General features: G+C 37.3%; 1 protein-coding gene and 1 long non-coding RNA gene across 2 annotated transcripts in view; one reads left to right on the top strand and one right to left on the bottom strand.

Moving 5' to 3' along the window:
• The first annotated feature begins 2,548 nt into the window (after nt 1–2,548).
• On the top strand, nt 2,549–14,589 carry LOC110208626 (uncharacterized). Its single transcript, XR_002324579.2, has 3 exons — nt 2,549–2,634; nt 2,713–2,816; nt 14,500–14,589. It is a non-coding gene; the product is annotated as an uncharacterized LOC110208626 (long non-coding RNA).
• A 55-nt stretch (nt 14,590–14,644) lies between these two features.
• PRKN (parkin RBR E3 ubiquitin protein ligase) overlaps nt 14,645–18,335 on the bottom strand; it is a 1,801,990-nt gene continuing 1,798,299 nt past the window's right edge. The window contains exon 12 of the mRNA XM_020986759.2: nt 14,645–17,643. Within this exon, the coding sequence (XP_020842418.1) occupies nt 17,531–17,643 (113 nt within the window). The 3' untranslated portion in view covers nt 14,645–17,530. The remainder of the gene's footprint in view (nt 17,644–18,335) is intronic.

Raw genomic sequence — 18,335 nt, 5'->3', positions numbered from 1 at the left:
CTCCTCCTTTCAGTCATTTTTCAGTTGCCTCCAACTCTTCATGACCCCATTTGGGGTTTTCTTGGCAAAGATATTGGACTGGTTTGCCTTTTCCTTCTCCAGCTCATTTTCCAGATGAAGAAACAGAGGCAAACAGGTGACTTTTTGTTGGACAAGCAAACATATCGACTATGCCACTTCTTAGGAAAGAGACACAGGAGGGCTTCTAGCACCTCTCTCACTAGCTGGTTCGCTTTTGATCCGATCAGACAGGAAGACAGGAATGGAGTCATACTAAGGGATTAAATAAGCTTACTTTATTTTCGTCTAGTTTTCTCAAAGTGGTGTTTGCTGATAATGGGAGCTCCAACTCCTACAGCATTCCCTAACAACTCTTATCGTAGGGGCTGGCGTTAAGAGGGGTGGGCAACTACCCTTCTGTGTGTTCCCCTAAATCCCCTCAAGCCTCAATGGGGGCCAATTGAGGTAAAAATATAGAGTCCCCCTCCCAAGCCTTGATGGGGGCCGATCCAGGCACGCACAGCATTCAACCTGCACATTTACCCCTATGGGGGCCCCAGTCACTGCATAGTGCCCACTTGCTTTATAGGGCAACAAAGAAGGCACATTGTCAGCAACAGCCTCACAATTTTACATTACTTTATCCCTATACCTACCATGACTGCACAGTAGAAACTGTTTTGAATCATGATTGTGAGAACTCATATCTAACACCTGGAAAGTAGAGATTGTTCTGGCTGTGGATCCTGGGAAGAAAACTCTAAGAAAGAATGACAAAAAATCTATTTCACACACACTAAAATTCACCTTCCTTACACTTGTCCAGGGTCACACAGCTAGTAAGTGTCTGAAGCCACATTTGAACTCATGAAGATGAGTCTTCCTGACTTCAGGCCATTCTATCTACTGTGCCACCCAACAGCCATTAATTAAAAATACTTCTTATTGTATATGTTAAATAGCTAATCCAAGCCAAATGTCTTTTAACAATTCACTTTCTATGAATTTAGAAAGACTGTTAAATTAATTTATTAATTACTTCAGAAGTCATTTTCTGAGTCAACAAAAGGTTTTTAAAATTTGTCACTGTTTTTTAAACTCTGAATCCATTTTTTTCCCCTTTCATTTAGGGAGATCACACTCAGAGTTTAGAGATACAACTTCCCATACCTCTGCCCACATCACTCACACATACATGAAGTTAGTCTGCAGATGTTAGTTTCCTAAGGTACACTGCATAAATAACATTTGAAAATATAAATAGAACATATATTTTACTTCTTAGTAACGTTCAAAATTCAACAACCCAAAACATTTACTAAGTACCTAAGTATTGTGTGAAAGGTATGGTTAGATAAGACACAAAATAAACTGTTTCAAAATGTAAATGTCACAACTGAAGACTGAGTGCTAAGCTGGGGAAAATAAGAACAAATTTGAGCCGTTGTTTCTTTCTAAATTCTACTACTAGAATTATGTATTTTAAGAAGCCCTGCCTTGGAACAGAAATAGTACTACCACAGGGCATAGGGGCTAATTCCAAATTTTATTCCAGAACTATGAGATTAATTCCCAGCTCTGCCAACAGAATACTAGTGAGTTTTGTCTTGCCACAACCTTTCCAACACTGATTATTTCTGTTTTTTCAGAATTTTGCCAATTTGGGAGGTCTGATGTTCAACTTCTTCATTTTAAAAATCAGAGAACTAAGGCCCAGAGAGAGGAATGATCTTATTTAGACACATAGAAAATAATAACAATAATATTTCACATTGATATAACATTTTAAGGCTTCATTGTACTTTCCTCACAACAGCCCTGTAAAGTAGATAAGTGCAAGCATTATTTTTCCCATTTTATGGCTGAGGAAACTGAGGCTTAGACAAGTTAAGTGACTTAATGGGAAAGAGCTAAAAAAGTCAGGGGTCAGGACTCAATTCAAGCTTCTCCTAACTCTAAGTCCAATCTACTCTACATATTTTCCCACTCTACCTATATATTTTATATGTGTATAAATAAATATAATAGATATAAATATACAGTATAATATAATAAATTTATATATAAATGTAATATATAAATATATAATAAATATATATTATATATTTTTTTCAAATATATTTGAATATATGTATTTTCAAATATATGGATGCAGTAGAAAAATACATAAGGTATTTGAAAATATATCAAATATACAAACATTTAAAAATACATATATTTTCAAATATATACAGAAGTATATATATATTTTTAAATTTCAACATTTTTTCCTTAGTTGAGAGCTCCTTTATCTGAATTCTTAAGAAATATTCTAATTTTCATAGTTTGGGGGGGAAAAAGACCTTGAGTTCTTACTAATCCCTATAAACTCCCTTTCTTTTAAAATTCCAGCATAAGCAATGGGACAAAGATAGAAACATTTTTATTTAGTAAGGCCATTACCAAAATGCACCAAGTCAGGTCACATTGGTTTCATCTCCTGGTCAGCTGTCTAATTTGTAATTTATGTATTACTTTTTATTTCCGTTCTTACTGGAGACAAGTACTGGGGAAATATGACTTATCATAACACTCTGTGCTGAGAAAGCTTTTGCTTTGCTTGACTGAGATTTTCCATAGAATGAACTAACATGGGTGAGTAATTTGAATAAGCATTTTTGGGGTGTATAGATCATAGGCCTGAGAGTTATAAGACCTGAATTTTCTCCTCAGTCTCCACAGAGTTGCAAGGTGACCTAGTTGAAGGCACTCTGGAGATCTAGGGTCCTGTGACCTGGCTGAATGAGACAGGCAGCAGAATTCTCCCACATGATTTGGTAGGTGTCTTGATTTTCTACATTGGTAAAATGAGGCAAAAATTGGTTTAAACCTTAGGCTTTAAGCCTAACAACCTTTCCTTAAAATGATGTTATAGACATGATGATATGGGTCTTAAATCTATTTTTTTTTTGCCTTGTGTGAGATGAATTAAGTAATAGATGAAAAAAATTATTAAAGGCTTGTATAGGCAAAGCATTATACGATCAGCACATGCAGATGTGGTATATAAGATGAAGGGACCTCAACAGAACTTGCAGGTAATGTTTATCTACTGAACTGAGATATTAGGAAATGGATCTGAGTACCATTGGACAAGAGGGAAATTATTATGGAGAAGAGTAGGTAATGGAGCAGGGCTGGGTGAAGGTTTTTATGTGCCCTAGGCAAGATTTAAGAATTGCCTGCCCTTTACTGCTTCTGGGCACAGTGGATAGAGTGCTGAGCCTGGAGTCAGGAAGACTCCTGTTCAAATCCAACTTCAGACATTTACTACTTGTGTGACCTTGGGCAAGGCACTTAACCTCTGTTTGTTTCAGTTCCTCGAATGATAAAATAAGGAAATAATAGCACTTACCTTCCAAGGATGTTATAAGGATGAATTGAAAAAAATATTTGTGAAGTGCTTGGCAAAATGCCTAGGACATAGTATGGTACTATGTAAATGCTAGCTGTTATTGTTATTATTATTATTATTATTATTATTATTATTATTATTATTATTACTGGCTACCAGAAGCAAAAGCCTTCATTGTAGATATGACTTGGTTTACTACAAACAAACCCCACCTATGTGTCATGGATGAAGCAATTTTCTGGCATTAAAAATATAGGCATTATATCAGATGGCTTGCTATCTTGGGGAAGGAGGAAAGGATAGAGGTGGGAGGGAAGAAGAAAAAAAATTTGGAACTCAGAATCTTATAAAAGTGAATGTTGAGAACTATCTTTACATGTAATTGGGAAAAGTAAAATACTATTTATAAAACATCATAAATAAAAATATCCCTCATTGTTTACTACTCTATATGTTTCACTCTAGGTAGACTTGCCTAAACCCTAGTCTTGATCTGAAGATCAGCTGTTTGATTGTTTTCTTTGATGAGATAACGGGACTTGGTAGAATATACCCTGTGATGCTTCATACTTGCTGTCATGAGAGAAAGAGAGAGAGAGAGAGAGAGAGAGAGAGAGAGAGAGAGAGAGAGAGAGAGAGAGAGAGAGAGAGAGGAGAGAGAGAGAAGAGAGAGAGAGAAGAGAAGAGAGAGAGAGGAGAGAGAGAGAGAGAGAGAGAGAGAGAGAAAATCTTTCTTTCAAAATCAAGGCAGGGAAGAGCATTTATGCTTTTCATTGTAAAGGAAGTCTGCCACTCAGAATATTTCCTTACTTACAAGGTAAGTGAACTAAACACTAAGGCATGTTCCACCAACCAGAACACTCACGGGTACTGACATCAGAGCTAAACCAATTTCTGTAAGGACCCTTATTATAACAGGGTAAACTAAACACAGCCTCCTACTTCTGGCAGCTTAGACCACAATATCAGAGATGCAGAATTGGGGGAGTTTTCAGAGGCCAGATAGTACAACTGCTTCATTTTATAGTGGAGGAGACTGAGGCCCAGCAAGTTAAATGTCTTGCCTTAGTTAAATGAAGCATCACAGGGTATATTCTACCAAGTCCTGTTCAGATGGTAAGTATCAGAGGCAGAGTTTGAACCCAGAACCTCTGACTCTGGAGCCAGTGATCTTTCCACTGGGGATAGGTAGACTGAAGCATATAATCAACTTGTGTGAGAGAAATAGCATAAAAGGCCTTCTTTTTTGCTCTTCTCCCTCTTATTTAGGGACAGACAAGGAGTATGTTGTCTGGGAAGGAATCCAAGAGCTTGAATGAAATTGGATAATTTTTCCATTTTCTGTGTGATTTTGTTATTGTTCAAATTATGCCAAATTGGAGATGCACAGCATATAAATCCTGCCCTAAGAGAGCTCTGAGGGACCTTCTGGTTGGCAAAAACAAAGAGGTAACAGGAGGGATAACCAGCTTTATTCATGTGATACAATAATTCTTACTTATTTTCTTTAGCATAACTCAGGTAATTTTCGATAGCTGAGACCCAGACTTCACTGAGACACATGTGACTTTTAAAAATCACAAAATAAATATCTCTGTGTCATGCAGAGTGGGATTTTCTGGCACTGAAACAGTTCTGTTTATAAGAAATATTATTAATCCATCTTTTTAACCGGAACCATTTTCCTAGTGATGTCGGATAGAACACCATACAGGAGGTAATAATAAGGTCTGCTTCCTTATCCCATTATCAAGAAATGGAAAAAAAAATGAAAGGAAACTTTAATTTAATAGGATTTCTCTCCTAAGCTATAATTTTAAGTGTTAGAACTCCAGCAAGGAGTTTCTTATGCATAAGATAAGAACATATAAGATTCTTCAATAAATGGAACTAGAGAGCTAACTGTTCAAAAACCCTCAGCTATTAACTTCAAACAAGTAAAACAAAAATTAGGAGATGTATATTTTCCTAAAGTGGTTGCCATTGTCACAGAGAATATTATGCACAGGATTCAAATGGAAGAGGGTTTCCTTATGCATGCATGGTGTGGTCCTCTACATGCTCCTAGCTACAAACAATCCAGGGCAGATTACATCAATCCCCGTAACATTACAAGGACTCCTAAATGAGATACGTGATTTCATCAATGAATTTAACAATTATATAGGGAAAAAAAACCAAATGGATGAAAATTGCTATTTTCCAAGCATGCAAATGGATATTCAGCTCATTGAATTTGTACATCAGGAGAGATATTTGGGAGAGCCACTGCATACAGACAGTGAATTGGGCCCAGAACTGGAGTGACTGTAGTTGGTATACTGCACAGTGCTTTTAGGAGCAGCTAGGTGGTGATACAGTGCTTTCAAGTCCAGCTTCAGGCCCTTATCAGCTGTGTGATCTTGGGCAAATCATTTAACCCTCTTTGCCTCAGTTTCCTCATTTGTATAATGAGCTGGAGAAGGAAATGGCACATCACTCCCGCATCTTTGCCAAGGAAACCCCAAATGGGGTCCCAAAGAGTCAGACATGACTGAAAGGAGTCAACAACAATGCTTTTTAATGATACCTAGGAATGCTTTGCTACAAAGAACCAACTTTCTAACACAAATGTTTTTCCAAAGACGCTGTGTGGTGGCAAATCCCAGAGCACTGAAATCCCTGAGGAACAAAGTTGCTCAAGAAAACCACGTAGAGATTTGTGGAGAATGCAAGTCACTTGCATCATATTTCCAATGACAGCTTATGCTCAAGGAGTAGCATGAGGAATTTCAGTGAGGGAGTGTAAGATCAGAAAACTCAGTCATGTGGAAAGAGTAAAAGGTGGAAGATGTAGAGGAAGACCTCCAGCATGTTTGGTGGACCCTCTGGGGAAGGGTCTATGGAAGAACACGGACCAGAGTCAGTAAGGCTGGCTGAGTTCTGATCTGGATCAGAACAACGGAAGGGATCCCCGCATCCATGAGATCCACAGAAGTACTGAAATATTCTTCTAGCGGTCCAGCACTGAGTACAATCACTGCCATGTAGTAGGTGCTTACTGAATGCTAGTGGACTGACTGACTGGGGATACAATACAATTGTGAATCATGGCCTCAGAAATTATAGGTGAGCTAAAAGGCAATGGATACATATAAATGGACTCCAGCTTATGACCAACTTGTGGGAGAGATGTGGCATAAAAATCATTACTAAAGATTAGTGGGATCAAAATGGAGGTGAGTGAGTCAAGTAGCAAAAATAAGAGGTAACACATGGATATGCCAAGTACTGCACTGGAATCCACAAAAATATCCCTAGGAGGATTGTTTCTGGCAATATCTGTTGATGAAAGGCAAGAGCTTAGAATAAATGATCTCAGGTGGAGGGCATAAAGAGCAATCTCCCAATGGCCCCTAGCTTTTCTGTTGCTATCCTGACTCTAAGTCATCTTTCCCTCTTCATTGTATGTTATCTCCACTCCCATACTCCCAATCTCTCTGTTCTATACACCACACACACCACACACACACACACACACACACACACACACACACCCACCCACCACTCACTATTTGGAACATAGGAATACATTTCCTCCTCACTTATATCTCAGATTCCCTCTCTTCCTTCAAGTGCAGCTCAAACATTACCTTCTACATGAAGTCTCTCCTCACTCCTTCCTCCAATTGCTAGTACCCTTCCTCCTTAATTATCTCATATTTATACCATTTATAATTATTCTGTGTATACTGATACAAGTGCCTGTTGTACCCCACTAGAATATAAACTTCTTTAGAGAAGGATTGTTTCATTCTTTGTATGCCCAGCAGAATGTCTGGCACATTTTATTGTTGTTCAGTTATTTCAGTCATGTCTGGCATTTGGGGTTTCCTTGGGAAAGATACTGGGGTGATTTGCCATTTCTTTCTCCAGCTCATTTTACAGATGAAGAAACTGAGGCAAACAGGGTTAAGTGACTTGCCTAGGGTCACACAGTTAATAAATATCTGAGGTCAGATTTGAACTCAGGTCCTCCTTACTCCAGGGCCACTGTGCCGCCTAGCTGTTCCCCATGGCATATAATAGGTGCTTAACAAATTGTTGTTGATTATGGTCCCACATGTTTTGTATAAGAGTAAGGAAAGCCCTTTGTGGTCTGTTGGAATATAACCCTGCCACCCCCTACCAAATGGTTTAAAGGGGAAATGCAGATTGCCAGTCAGGAATTGACTGGGGTTAAAGTGTGATTTTCATTCCTTGTGTCAGATAAGAGACTTGGGAAAAATTCACTCCTGTTAGCTGGAGGAAGGGAGCTCAAGAGATCAGATACCTGTGGCCTCTAATTGATTGACTGGCTTCTTGGTGTTCCCAAAGAACTTGGTCCTTATGGAGAGAAAAGGCAAGCCTACCCTTCTCATTACAGGAGCCTCTGGTGTAGGGGTTTAAAAAAATAAAAAAGGAATAATTCCCTTAGGTTACTCCCTAAAAAGAAGTAACTCCTCTTATGGGGAGAAGGTAGAAAGTCAGCTGAAGAGTACCCACCAAAGTACAAGGAGGAAGCTGTGAGAACATCTCAGTGGGGCAAGAGCAGCAATCTGGTGGATGTCCAGCGTGGAGCAGGCTCATTGACTAACACAGTGACATCACCAGAAGACAGGAGTGACCCTGGAACACTGTGGGCCCTGGTCATGTGCCCTCCACATTTATTATCTAAATCTGTGCCCTTGGGTGCTGCAATTAGAAGTGGAGGAAGACCCTCAGTCTGTTGAGAGGCTCCTCATTTGAGTGTATAAGAGAAAGCAGGATGAGAAGGTACAAATGGGCTGCAACCTGCTCTTTAAAAGGGTGTAGCTACACTGAGGAGGTCAGGCAACTTGTTGAAGGGACCCAGGCTCCTTGGTTTACAGAGCTCCAGCTAAAAGTGACCTCATAGGCATGCAGCCCAATTCTTTCCTTTCATAGATAAGAAAACTGAGGTCTAGGAAGCTAGAGACTTCATACTGAATTTGTTTTATTAAACACAGAAAGCAGAAAGGTAGATTTTTATTAGAGAAACATCAGACTACTATTGTTGAAATTTGTGACACAGTCAGCTTATCAAAGCAAAATTATCTTTTGGCTAACAAAAAACTGGCACAGTGGATAGAGTGCCGGGCCTGCAGTCAGGAAGACTTGGGTTTAATTCTGGCCCCAGATACTTGCCAACTGACCCTGGGGAAGTCATTTAACCCCGTTTACCTCAGTTTCTTCATCTGTAAAATGAGCCAGAGAAGGAAATGGTAAACTAATAGAGTATCTTTGCCAAAAATAAAACAAAACAAAAACTCAAATGGGGTCACAAAGAGTTGGACATGATTGAAACAACTGAATAATACCAATAAGGTCTGTTTATTTAGTGAAAAAAAAAAACCTATACTTCCAACCTCTTAGCAAGAGTGGGAGTTGTTAGTTATATGTAAGAATTTCCTGAATGTAAAGGTGATTAAACTCAGAACAAAAATATTGTACAATTTCCATTTTTTTTCTTTTCTTAAAACTGCCCAAAATTTGATTGACTACATAATATAGGTTGTCTCAAAAGTCTTAGTGTAGCTTTAAGCTATTAAAAATTACAATACCAAACACCCCCCCAAAACCTCCCCAACAATTTTAAAATGCTCATCGCAAAGCTATTCAAGCTTAAAATGGCACCAAGACTTTTGGGGCATACTGTATTAGAACATGCTAGGATTAAATAACATACTTTATTTGTTCTTCTTCAATTAAAGATATTTTTTAGGTTTACATAATTGATTTGGTACCATTCCACCCAGACTCATTTTTGCCAGTGACAGAAAAAAAAGACAAAAAAAGAAGTTTGCAATTAGCAGTTCGATGAACAGAAGAATATTAAGTAGGAGTGAAGTAGTGGATTGTAATACAGATACTAAGACAAACGCATACTAATGGGAAAAGGAGCATGGATTTTTCTTTTCTAAATAATAACATAATAAGCTGTTCTTATCCTATGGAGAACTGACTCCTCCCTAGGTACTCTGTACACAAGTTAAATGAGCAAATCCCTCCTGGGTCTTGAGTCTACTGGAAGCAGCCACAGTGGTAAGTGCTGTCCCTTTGGATTTTGTTCAGCTCACACAGGTGAATGAGAACAGGTTCCACCCAGGGAGTTTAATCCCACAGCCTCACCAGCTGGCAAGACTAAATGTTATTTTGAATTATTCTGCTTTCAAAAATTTTTTTGTTGCAGAGCACTATTCCATTTAGCATTATTCATTGACAATCAAGGCTGCAGCACTCCCCGGGATGCTTGAGGGCGTGAACACTCTAAAAATAAAATGACTGATTGCAGTGTTAACTCACGTAAGCATCTGTTCAAATGCTTTTTCAAAGACAAACGTGACAACATCTTTAATGGAGAGCACTTTTAATCCCCACAAGTTAAACAGCCACCATAAATACCCGATGCCCTGCTTCCCAGAGTTCGGTTCATTTTAAGTGGTCAGACGGCAATGACATTGAAGAAGAAAAGATTGATCTTGTTTACTGAAATACAGAGAGGAGGTTGAATGGTATCCTTGAAGCATCGAGACCCACAGGATGAGCTGTTCACTCAGATTTTTCCTCTCTCCAGCCAATTTTTGCATTTTCTGATGTTGCCCCTGGGGGTCACAGCTTTGTTTGCTTACTGGCCCAGATTTCAACATAAGGTCCCTTGTCCAGGCTTTTTTGCTCCCTGGGTACTGATAAAAGCCTTAATTGTTTTTTGTTTAATTGATTTGATTTGTTTTTGTTTCTCATCACAGATATGTCATTTCATCTAACTGATGCACAGTAAACTCTCTGTTATAGGATGATAATCCAAGCCATTTATATTGATTTTGGCATGTCCTTTCTTTTTCATTTAAATATGAGTGTCAGCTTCACACATCCTCTTAACTTGAGTTCATTCTGTTGCTTTTTAATTTTAATTTTAATTTTTATTGATGTCTTCTGGAGTTAGAGCTACCTCGGACGCCTGCTAGTTGTACAACTCTAGGCATTTGCTTTAAGTATTTTCAGACTCAGTTTCCTCATTTGTAAAATGTGGGAAAAATAGCACTTACCTTACAAGACTGTTATGAACACCAAATGAGATAATGTGTGTTAAATGCTCTGCAAACCTTGAAGTACTATGTAAATACTAGCTGCTATCATCATCATCATTACATTTCCTTCTCCTCCCCTACCTGTCCCCTGACAAAGAAGTCATTCTTTAAAATAAATGCTAAAAAAAGAGAAAGAAAAATATGAAAGCAATTCAGCAAAACTGACCAACACACCAACTGAGACAGACAGTAAATATAATGTTTCACATCCAAAGTTCCCTACCTCTGCAATGAAGGCTGTAGGGAGGTGACTTTTTTCCTCTTTTCTTCAGGGCAAGCTTGGTCATTATAATTAAAGTGTTCAGGGCTTTTTTTTTTTGTTCCTTCCATTCACATTGTTAAAGTTGGAATATTGTTTTCCAAGGTTCCATTTAAACAAAAGTAAGATGTCATACTGTGAAGACTGGTCCCTGTTTAAATCCTCTTTGCTGTGTGCTTCATGTTGAGGAAGGAAGGAAGGAAGGAAAGAAAGAGAGAGAAAGAAAGAAAAAGAAAGAAAGAAAGAAAGAAAGAAAGAAAGAAAGAAAGAAAGAAAGAAAGAAAGAAAGAAAGAAAGAAAAAGAAAGAAAGAAAGAAAGAAAGAAAGAAGAAAGAAAGAAAGAAAGAAAGAAAGAAGGAAGGAAAGATGGAAGGAAGGCAATTATCTTTTGTATTGTACTATGTTATAGAAATACTTGTTTTATTCCATAAAATAAAATAAAAAATAAATTACAAGGAAAGAAAGAAATAAGCATTTATTAAGCACCAACTATATGGGGTTGAAAAAACTGAGGTAGATAGAATAAATAAAGGTCACATAGCTAGTAAGTATCCGGGGCTGGATTTGAATGAAGGTCTTTCTGCCTCCAGGTCCACTGCTCTATCCACTCAATCACCTAGATGGACAGCATTCCCTCAGAACTTATTTTAATGCATTTGATTAAAATTGTATTTGTGCTTTTGATTCACATTTTTCCTCAGTAGAAAGGGGTCAGAAGCAAAACACTGGGTTTCAAAAGATTTCTTTTCTAGCTTCTCCTGGGATACAGAAGGCCACGTTGAACAGTCCTCCTCATTCAGGGAACCAAATGTAGATTTGTAACTTTGCTCTAATTTGTTATTATTGGGTAAGGCCTCTGAACACCCACCCCCAACCCCGTTTAAATGTATTTGTAGCAGCTTCCTTTAAAAAGTACACCACCACCTCCCTATGTCCTAGCATTATTTTAGAAATACTCAGAACAGTTTAAGAAAAATCGTAAAGATGCTGTAAAGTTGTACTATGTAGTGTTCAAAGTGTCATGGGAATATTACTCAGAGATTTTCAGGCTGGGGTCTGGAATCATCAAGATAAATACTAGAAGGAGATGAAATGAATTTTTTTCAGGGATTTAAACTTAATATCTGGAAATGGAAGCAAAATGCTTATCCTCAGTTAATTGAAAAATGACATTTCTCTCCATTTGTAGGACTTGATTTATGAAACCTCCTGCAAAGCTGGGATTGTTTGGGTGACATGCAACCTATTAATTCATTGACTATTTTCATTATAATCATAGAATAACACAGGATGCAGACACAGAGGTCAATTTACAGATTATTTAATCCAAAATCATTATTTTAAAGATAACTTGACTAATGTGAAAATGTGTTTAATATGAATGCATATATAGAGCCTATATCAGATTGAATGCCATCTTGGGGAGGGGAGAGGGAAGGAAAGGGAGAAAATTTAAAACTCAAAACCTTACGCAAGTGAATGTTGAAAACTAAAAATAAATTAATTTAATAAAACAAAACAAAACAAAAAGATGATAAAACTGATGTCTAAGTTAAGAGCTTGTGTGGAGGTAGTAGTTCTGAAACTAACATCTGGGGATTCAAATCTCACACCAGATACTTCCTTGTTATGGGATCCTGGGGAAGTCACTAGCTCTTTAGTTCCTAGTTTCTTCATCTGTGAGCTGGGAATAATAATAATAATAATAATAATAATAATAATAATAATAATAATAATGATAAGGGTTGTGAGGATCCAAAGCAATATATGAGACTGTTATTATTTCTATGTTGTTGTTCCTTTGTTTTTTGACTGGGTTCAGACAAGTTGCTATCCTGGTATTATTGTTTTATAATAATGCTAATAGCTACCATTTACATAGTGCTTTAAGACTGCAAAGGGCTTCACAAGCATTTAATCTTATTGGATTCTCAAAATAATCCTGGCAGGTAGGTGCTATCATTATCCTCATTTTACAATTGAGGAAACTGAGGCAGACTGAGGTTGAGTGACTTGCCCAGAGTCATACAGCTAGTGTCTGAGGTAAATTGTTATTGTTGTTCAGTCATTTTCAGTCATGCCTGGCTTTTTGTGACCCCATTTGAGGTTTTCTTGGCAAAGATACTGTAGTGGCTTGCCATTTCTTTCTCTGTTTCATTTTTACAGATGAGGAATGGAGGCAAACAGGGTTAAGTGACTTGCCCAGGGTCATACAGCTAGTAAGTGTCTGAAGCCAGAAGAGAAGATCCAGTGCTCTATCCACTGCATCACCTTGAACCCAAGTACCCCTAACTCAGGTGTCATTACTCTGTTCTCACCACCATCTATTGCATAGATGGATAAAATAACTACTTTCTGAAGCTGAATAAAATTATTAAGATATAAGCTCACTTTCTGCAGGCCCACTGAAAGTATAAAAAATTATAATTCCAGTAGCAGACAGGATAATGGGGATGGAGCAGATCTCATTCCAGCCCCATGTGATTTTGATTTCCTTGACTAGGTCTCTACTTTTTAAAAACTTTTTGTTCCCTGTAGCTCTTGGTGTTATTTCTATAATTATTAAAGATCACATAGGCACCAAGTAGCAGAGAACAGATTCAAATCTAGGTCTTCTGGCTTCAAGTCTATTGATCTTCAATCTTCTTTGAAATGTTTCAGTCAGATTTAGTTACACGTTCTGGTACTTTCTTTCTTCTGCCTAAAAAGTTCTACATCACTGCACTGATTTACATTAATACTGATAACATCTCATTCCAGTCACTAGACAGATGTCTCCCTCCTATACTACCGAAACTTTATTTCTGTTTTTTAAATTACTGCTAAAAATCTCTTTTCTTCCATGAAGCTTCTAGCATGAAGTTAGTTCCAAAGTAGTAGCTTCATATTTAATATAATCAGTCCACCCACCCATACACTATCATAGTATGTGTGTACAGACCTCCATATTTAATACAAAACAATAGGAAACCTCAGGGAGTATTAACTTAATTTCTTTGAATGCCATTCATAGGCATTCATAGCAATGAACTGGTAGACAGGAGATATGGCCAGTCCATGTCAGGAAACATACATACATATATACATACACTAGGATGTATGTACATATATGTTATTATATTCATAAAGATATTAAACCTTAAAATGACACCAAGACTTTGAGCCTTGCATGTACATGTGCATGCATACATGTACCCATATATGTACATGTATGCTTAAGTACATACACATGTGTGTATACACATACATGTATACATACTTATTTATTTATATAAGAAGACATTTTCCCATTCAAAGATGGGTGAAGTACATATTTATCTTCAAATAGGCAAATGGGCCTTTCCTCACATTTCTAGTATTCCTTCTAACAGAACTTGGTTATAAGACATTCTTGTTCAGGTTCCTTTGGATTAGATGGGTTTTGAAGTTCCTTCTAAAACTGAGATTCTGTAATCGTGGATTTTTTTTTTGGCTCATTCTAAACAAACAGCAGTGTAAATACACTTTCCAGGCGAATAATAGCAATGCAAATATCAGTGACTTTCATTGAGATGACTTTGAAAGGCAGAAACATTCGGTGCCAAAGGCCAACCTTTCCCTCAAACCAGAGTGTCAGTTTTTAGCTTTTTAGGGAAGTTTATTAGCAGAGATAAAAAGCACACAGCCAGGTTTTTAAATAAATGTTGGCTTTTTATAACTACCCTTTTGTATTGTGACAGCGCTCTCTCCAAAACCACAGTAGAGCAAGCAGAACTATTCTGGGACTCAGCTCTACACATCTGAAAACCAGCCACTGAATTACCAAATAATTCTTCTAGGATGGGAGCTTGGCTCACTGGACAAAACACGACACACTTCCCCAACCGCGTTTTCAACATTTATTGAAAATACCTCATCAAATGAAGTTACAAGCATGTTGCTGATTATTTTTGCTGGTGCACTGAAGGACAGATTTAGGTGCCGCATAGAAAACAAAGATACTTTTGTGAAGAACTTTTATTTCTGTCCTTTGTGATGTGTTGAGAACCTTGATACACATTTCATGTTTATTGTTGATGTGATGTAAAGATAATATCACTTATAATACATTCATTGGTTGGGTTTTTTTTTTCTTCTGGCTTTTAATAACTCAGACCCATTTTTCATTTCTGGACAAAAAATAGCTGTCACCCCAAAAAAGCAGATAATAAAATATTATATTATATAATTATCTCATAAAGCAAAACAATTTAGGATATAGATGCAATGGGACTAACCCTGTGTAAGTAATAGCTAATGAAATCTCCTAAACCCAAACATCACACATTTGGAAGCAGGTGGCCATTAATAATCAAGAAAAACAAGATAGCCAGATGATCAAGGAGTCTGCATTAGGCCAAATGACTGAAAGAGATGAGTTTGCCTTCGACCTTGCCACAACTGCATTCACATGAGGTCACCAGTCAGGGGCTGCTGATTGTAGGAGAGCTGGTCATCCCTTATTCAACTTCCATTCTTACCTAAGAAGTCTTACTTGGGCTCCATGACAGTGAGGGGATTTCTGAGTCACCACTAGGATGTTATTGACTCATGACCTGTAGGAAGTAACTTTGTGACTCTTTCATTTCTCATTGGGATATTTCATTGGGTTTTCCCAGCTTCCTGACCAGGGTACAGAATTGCAGATTTGGCACCCTCAGGGTCATAAGATGAGCTCCCAGTGGTTTTTGCCATGAGTGCAAGGCCCAGAGGAGGTGTTCAAGGCACCTCTGCTCTTATACTATGACTGTATAACTCTCTTTGCCCTATAGTGTCTACGACATCCCTAGAGATGAAAGTCAAGGCAAGATAGAGTCAGGAGGAAATAGGAAAAGAAGCTGATATGTTAAGGTGGGAGTAGGTGGGGCCAGAAGTACTATGGTATGCCCCTGGGTCTGTCCTTCTCAGACTAAACTTTCTTCTAACAGGTCTTTAAAGCCTCATGGCTTTAAGGATGGATGGATTAAAACATTTTGGACTAAAACAAAAAAAATGGATTAAAACAAAAGTTATATTATAGATTTAAGTTACTAAGGACCCTAAAACATCATTAATAGATTCACGTATTGATTAAACTTATGATATTACCAGTTTCTCTAATGTTCTTCCACAGAATACAGTCAAATGACTCATCTAAAGACAGTAGCGATTCAGGAGAGTAATACTTTTTCACTTAAGAACCATGTTGAAAGAATTCTTCTTTGGTGCATGTGGTACAAATCTTTGTTACTGGAGAAGTATTACTTTAAAAAGCAAAACTATAACTATTACTAAAACTATTACTTTAAAATTTTTTCTTTTTTTTTTATTATGAATTTAACAGAATTAACAAAAATGAACATGTCCTTATACATTTCTTGCCTGTTACTGCTACACCAAATGAGGTTCAAACATCCATCAATATTCAAGCGCTGTCATCAGATCATATTTTAAACGTGCTGACTGGATTTTTAGCGTATCACATCTTTAAAATAAATATCCCTGGGAAAATACAAATACCACTGGATGCTCATAGACCTTCCTGGGCTCCGCACATTTGGAAAACAGTAGTTTTCCAAACCAATAGGGCATTAGTAGAGGTGCTAAGCTAACATACTAGGTACATATTATTTCCCTTAATTACAAATCTTTCCTGCCAGAGATTTAGGTGGGTATTATGTGTAGACCCAGGAATGCTAATATTTATAAACATTCTGGTTTAACAATACGTTCTTTTAATTAACATTGAGCACCACTACTAATTGATTTCTATCATGTTACTATAACAGGCACCTAATTTTATGATTTAGCATCTCTATTAAATTTCACAATGGATCCAAACTGTTAGAAAAGTTCTCAAGCTCAGAAATGCCTATTTTTTAAATTAAAATTTGACATTCCTAAAAAAATTGAGAACATTTTTTTTCTAAGATGATAATCAACAAGATGCTATAGGAGCATACTAGGTTTCAATTAATTCCAATTAATTTCAAATTAATTCCCCATAATTTAAGCATTTCAAAATTCAAATGAAGCTTTCCCAATTTCCCATTCATTTGATATGGTGAATTATGCTTAGCTACAATCTAATCAATACAATTTAAGATTATCAATTGGGCTTATTTTCAAAAAGAAGCAAAAATTTGCCCCAATAAAATTTTGGCTTCTGCCTATGGTATTGTGAAAATTTAAATGGAGATATTAGTATTGAAGCTGTGACCCACATTTAAAAAAAAAAGGTTAACCACTTAATCAATCTAAAACAGACCTACTGACAATGAGCCACAAAAGATCTCTTCACATTATTCCAGTGACTCATTTAACAATAATTTTTTTAAAACTCTAAGTCAAGTATACAAAATGAAACCTGAGAGAGCTGAATTCATATGGCAATTCAAGTCTGTCTTAAATTCACAGAAGACAGGTAATCCACAGTTAATCCTTAAACTCCACTTGGAATCTACCCTGTTGTACCTATGCATTACACAGGTTGGTAAACAACATTTAAGTGTCTTACATGTAGCCATGCTCCAATTCACAGGGTTCTAAAACAGTGTCTAAAATGAGATCTGAAAATGGTTTTTTACTATAATTTGTCTCGAGTGAATTTTGGAAGAAGTGTAACGTTAAATTCTTTTTGTTCATGTGAAAAAGAAGAACATTAAAATGACAAGGGGCCAGTGGACCAACTGGGATGTTACCAGTTCTCTCAGGGTAGTTGGTGAAGCTTGTCCCTGCTTTTTTGTTACTGAGTTACACGTCAAACCAGTGGTCTCCCATGCAGCTTCGGTTCCATTCTAGGCTACAGTTCCAGCACCATTCAAACTTGCACTGAGGCTGAGGGCATTTCATGTGCATGCATCCTCCTGCAGAGTGGGTAGGAAAGGACATGATTACTCTGGACTCTAGAGCAAACGATATGAAAGGACAAGTGTTCATCTGTTAACACAAGAGAGTGAATGGTCATTGCTAAAATGAGACTGACTCACCGGTTACAAAGGGTCAAAATAAATGAGTTTTTCAGAATGCTTTCCTTTTACATTTAAAAATATGTAATTGACCAAAAGGATGAAACTGAATGTAAGATTTTCAGTAACCAACCACTCTGATATGTCAAGGGCCATGGTAGCAAATGATGAGTTTGATTACTGTGTTAGGCCCATGGGGCTTTTCCTGACAAATTGTATTATGTTTCATGATTTGTGGTTAATTACAAAAGCAGGCTGGGCAAATAGCCTGCGGCAAAATTATGGCAGGAAATAGACAAGAGGTATACAGATTGGGTAGGTATGGATGGGCTGCGAAATGCATTCTTAGTATGAAATCCAAACTGTTGAAATCACAATTGAATATCTGAGTATATTATAGTTCTCCCCTTAGTACACTTATATGGCTCCCTCTGTGTGTGCGTGTGTGTGTGTGTGTGTGTGTGTGTGTGTGTGTGTGTGTGTGTTTTAAATGCAGATCAGACCTGTGATCTTCACTGGTGTGAGTAATTCCCAGTAAGGAAGCTCCTTTCACCAACGCAGGTCAATACCTGCTCCACAACTCATTCTTA

This window comes from Phascolarctos cinereus, unplaced genomic scaffold (assembly GCF_003287225.1).
Source record: "Phascolarctos cinereus isolate Bilbo 61053 unplaced genomic scaffold, phaCin_HiC Scaffold_5;HRSCAF=322, whole genome shotgun sequence".
In the NCBI taxonomy this organism is placed as follows: domain Eukaryota; kingdom Metazoa; phylum Chordata; class Mammalia; order Diprotodontia; family Phascolarctidae; genus Phascolarctos; species Phascolarctos cinereus.
Note: the sequence above shows the minus strand (reverse complement) of the source record. Positions and strands in the feature narration are given on the sequence as shown.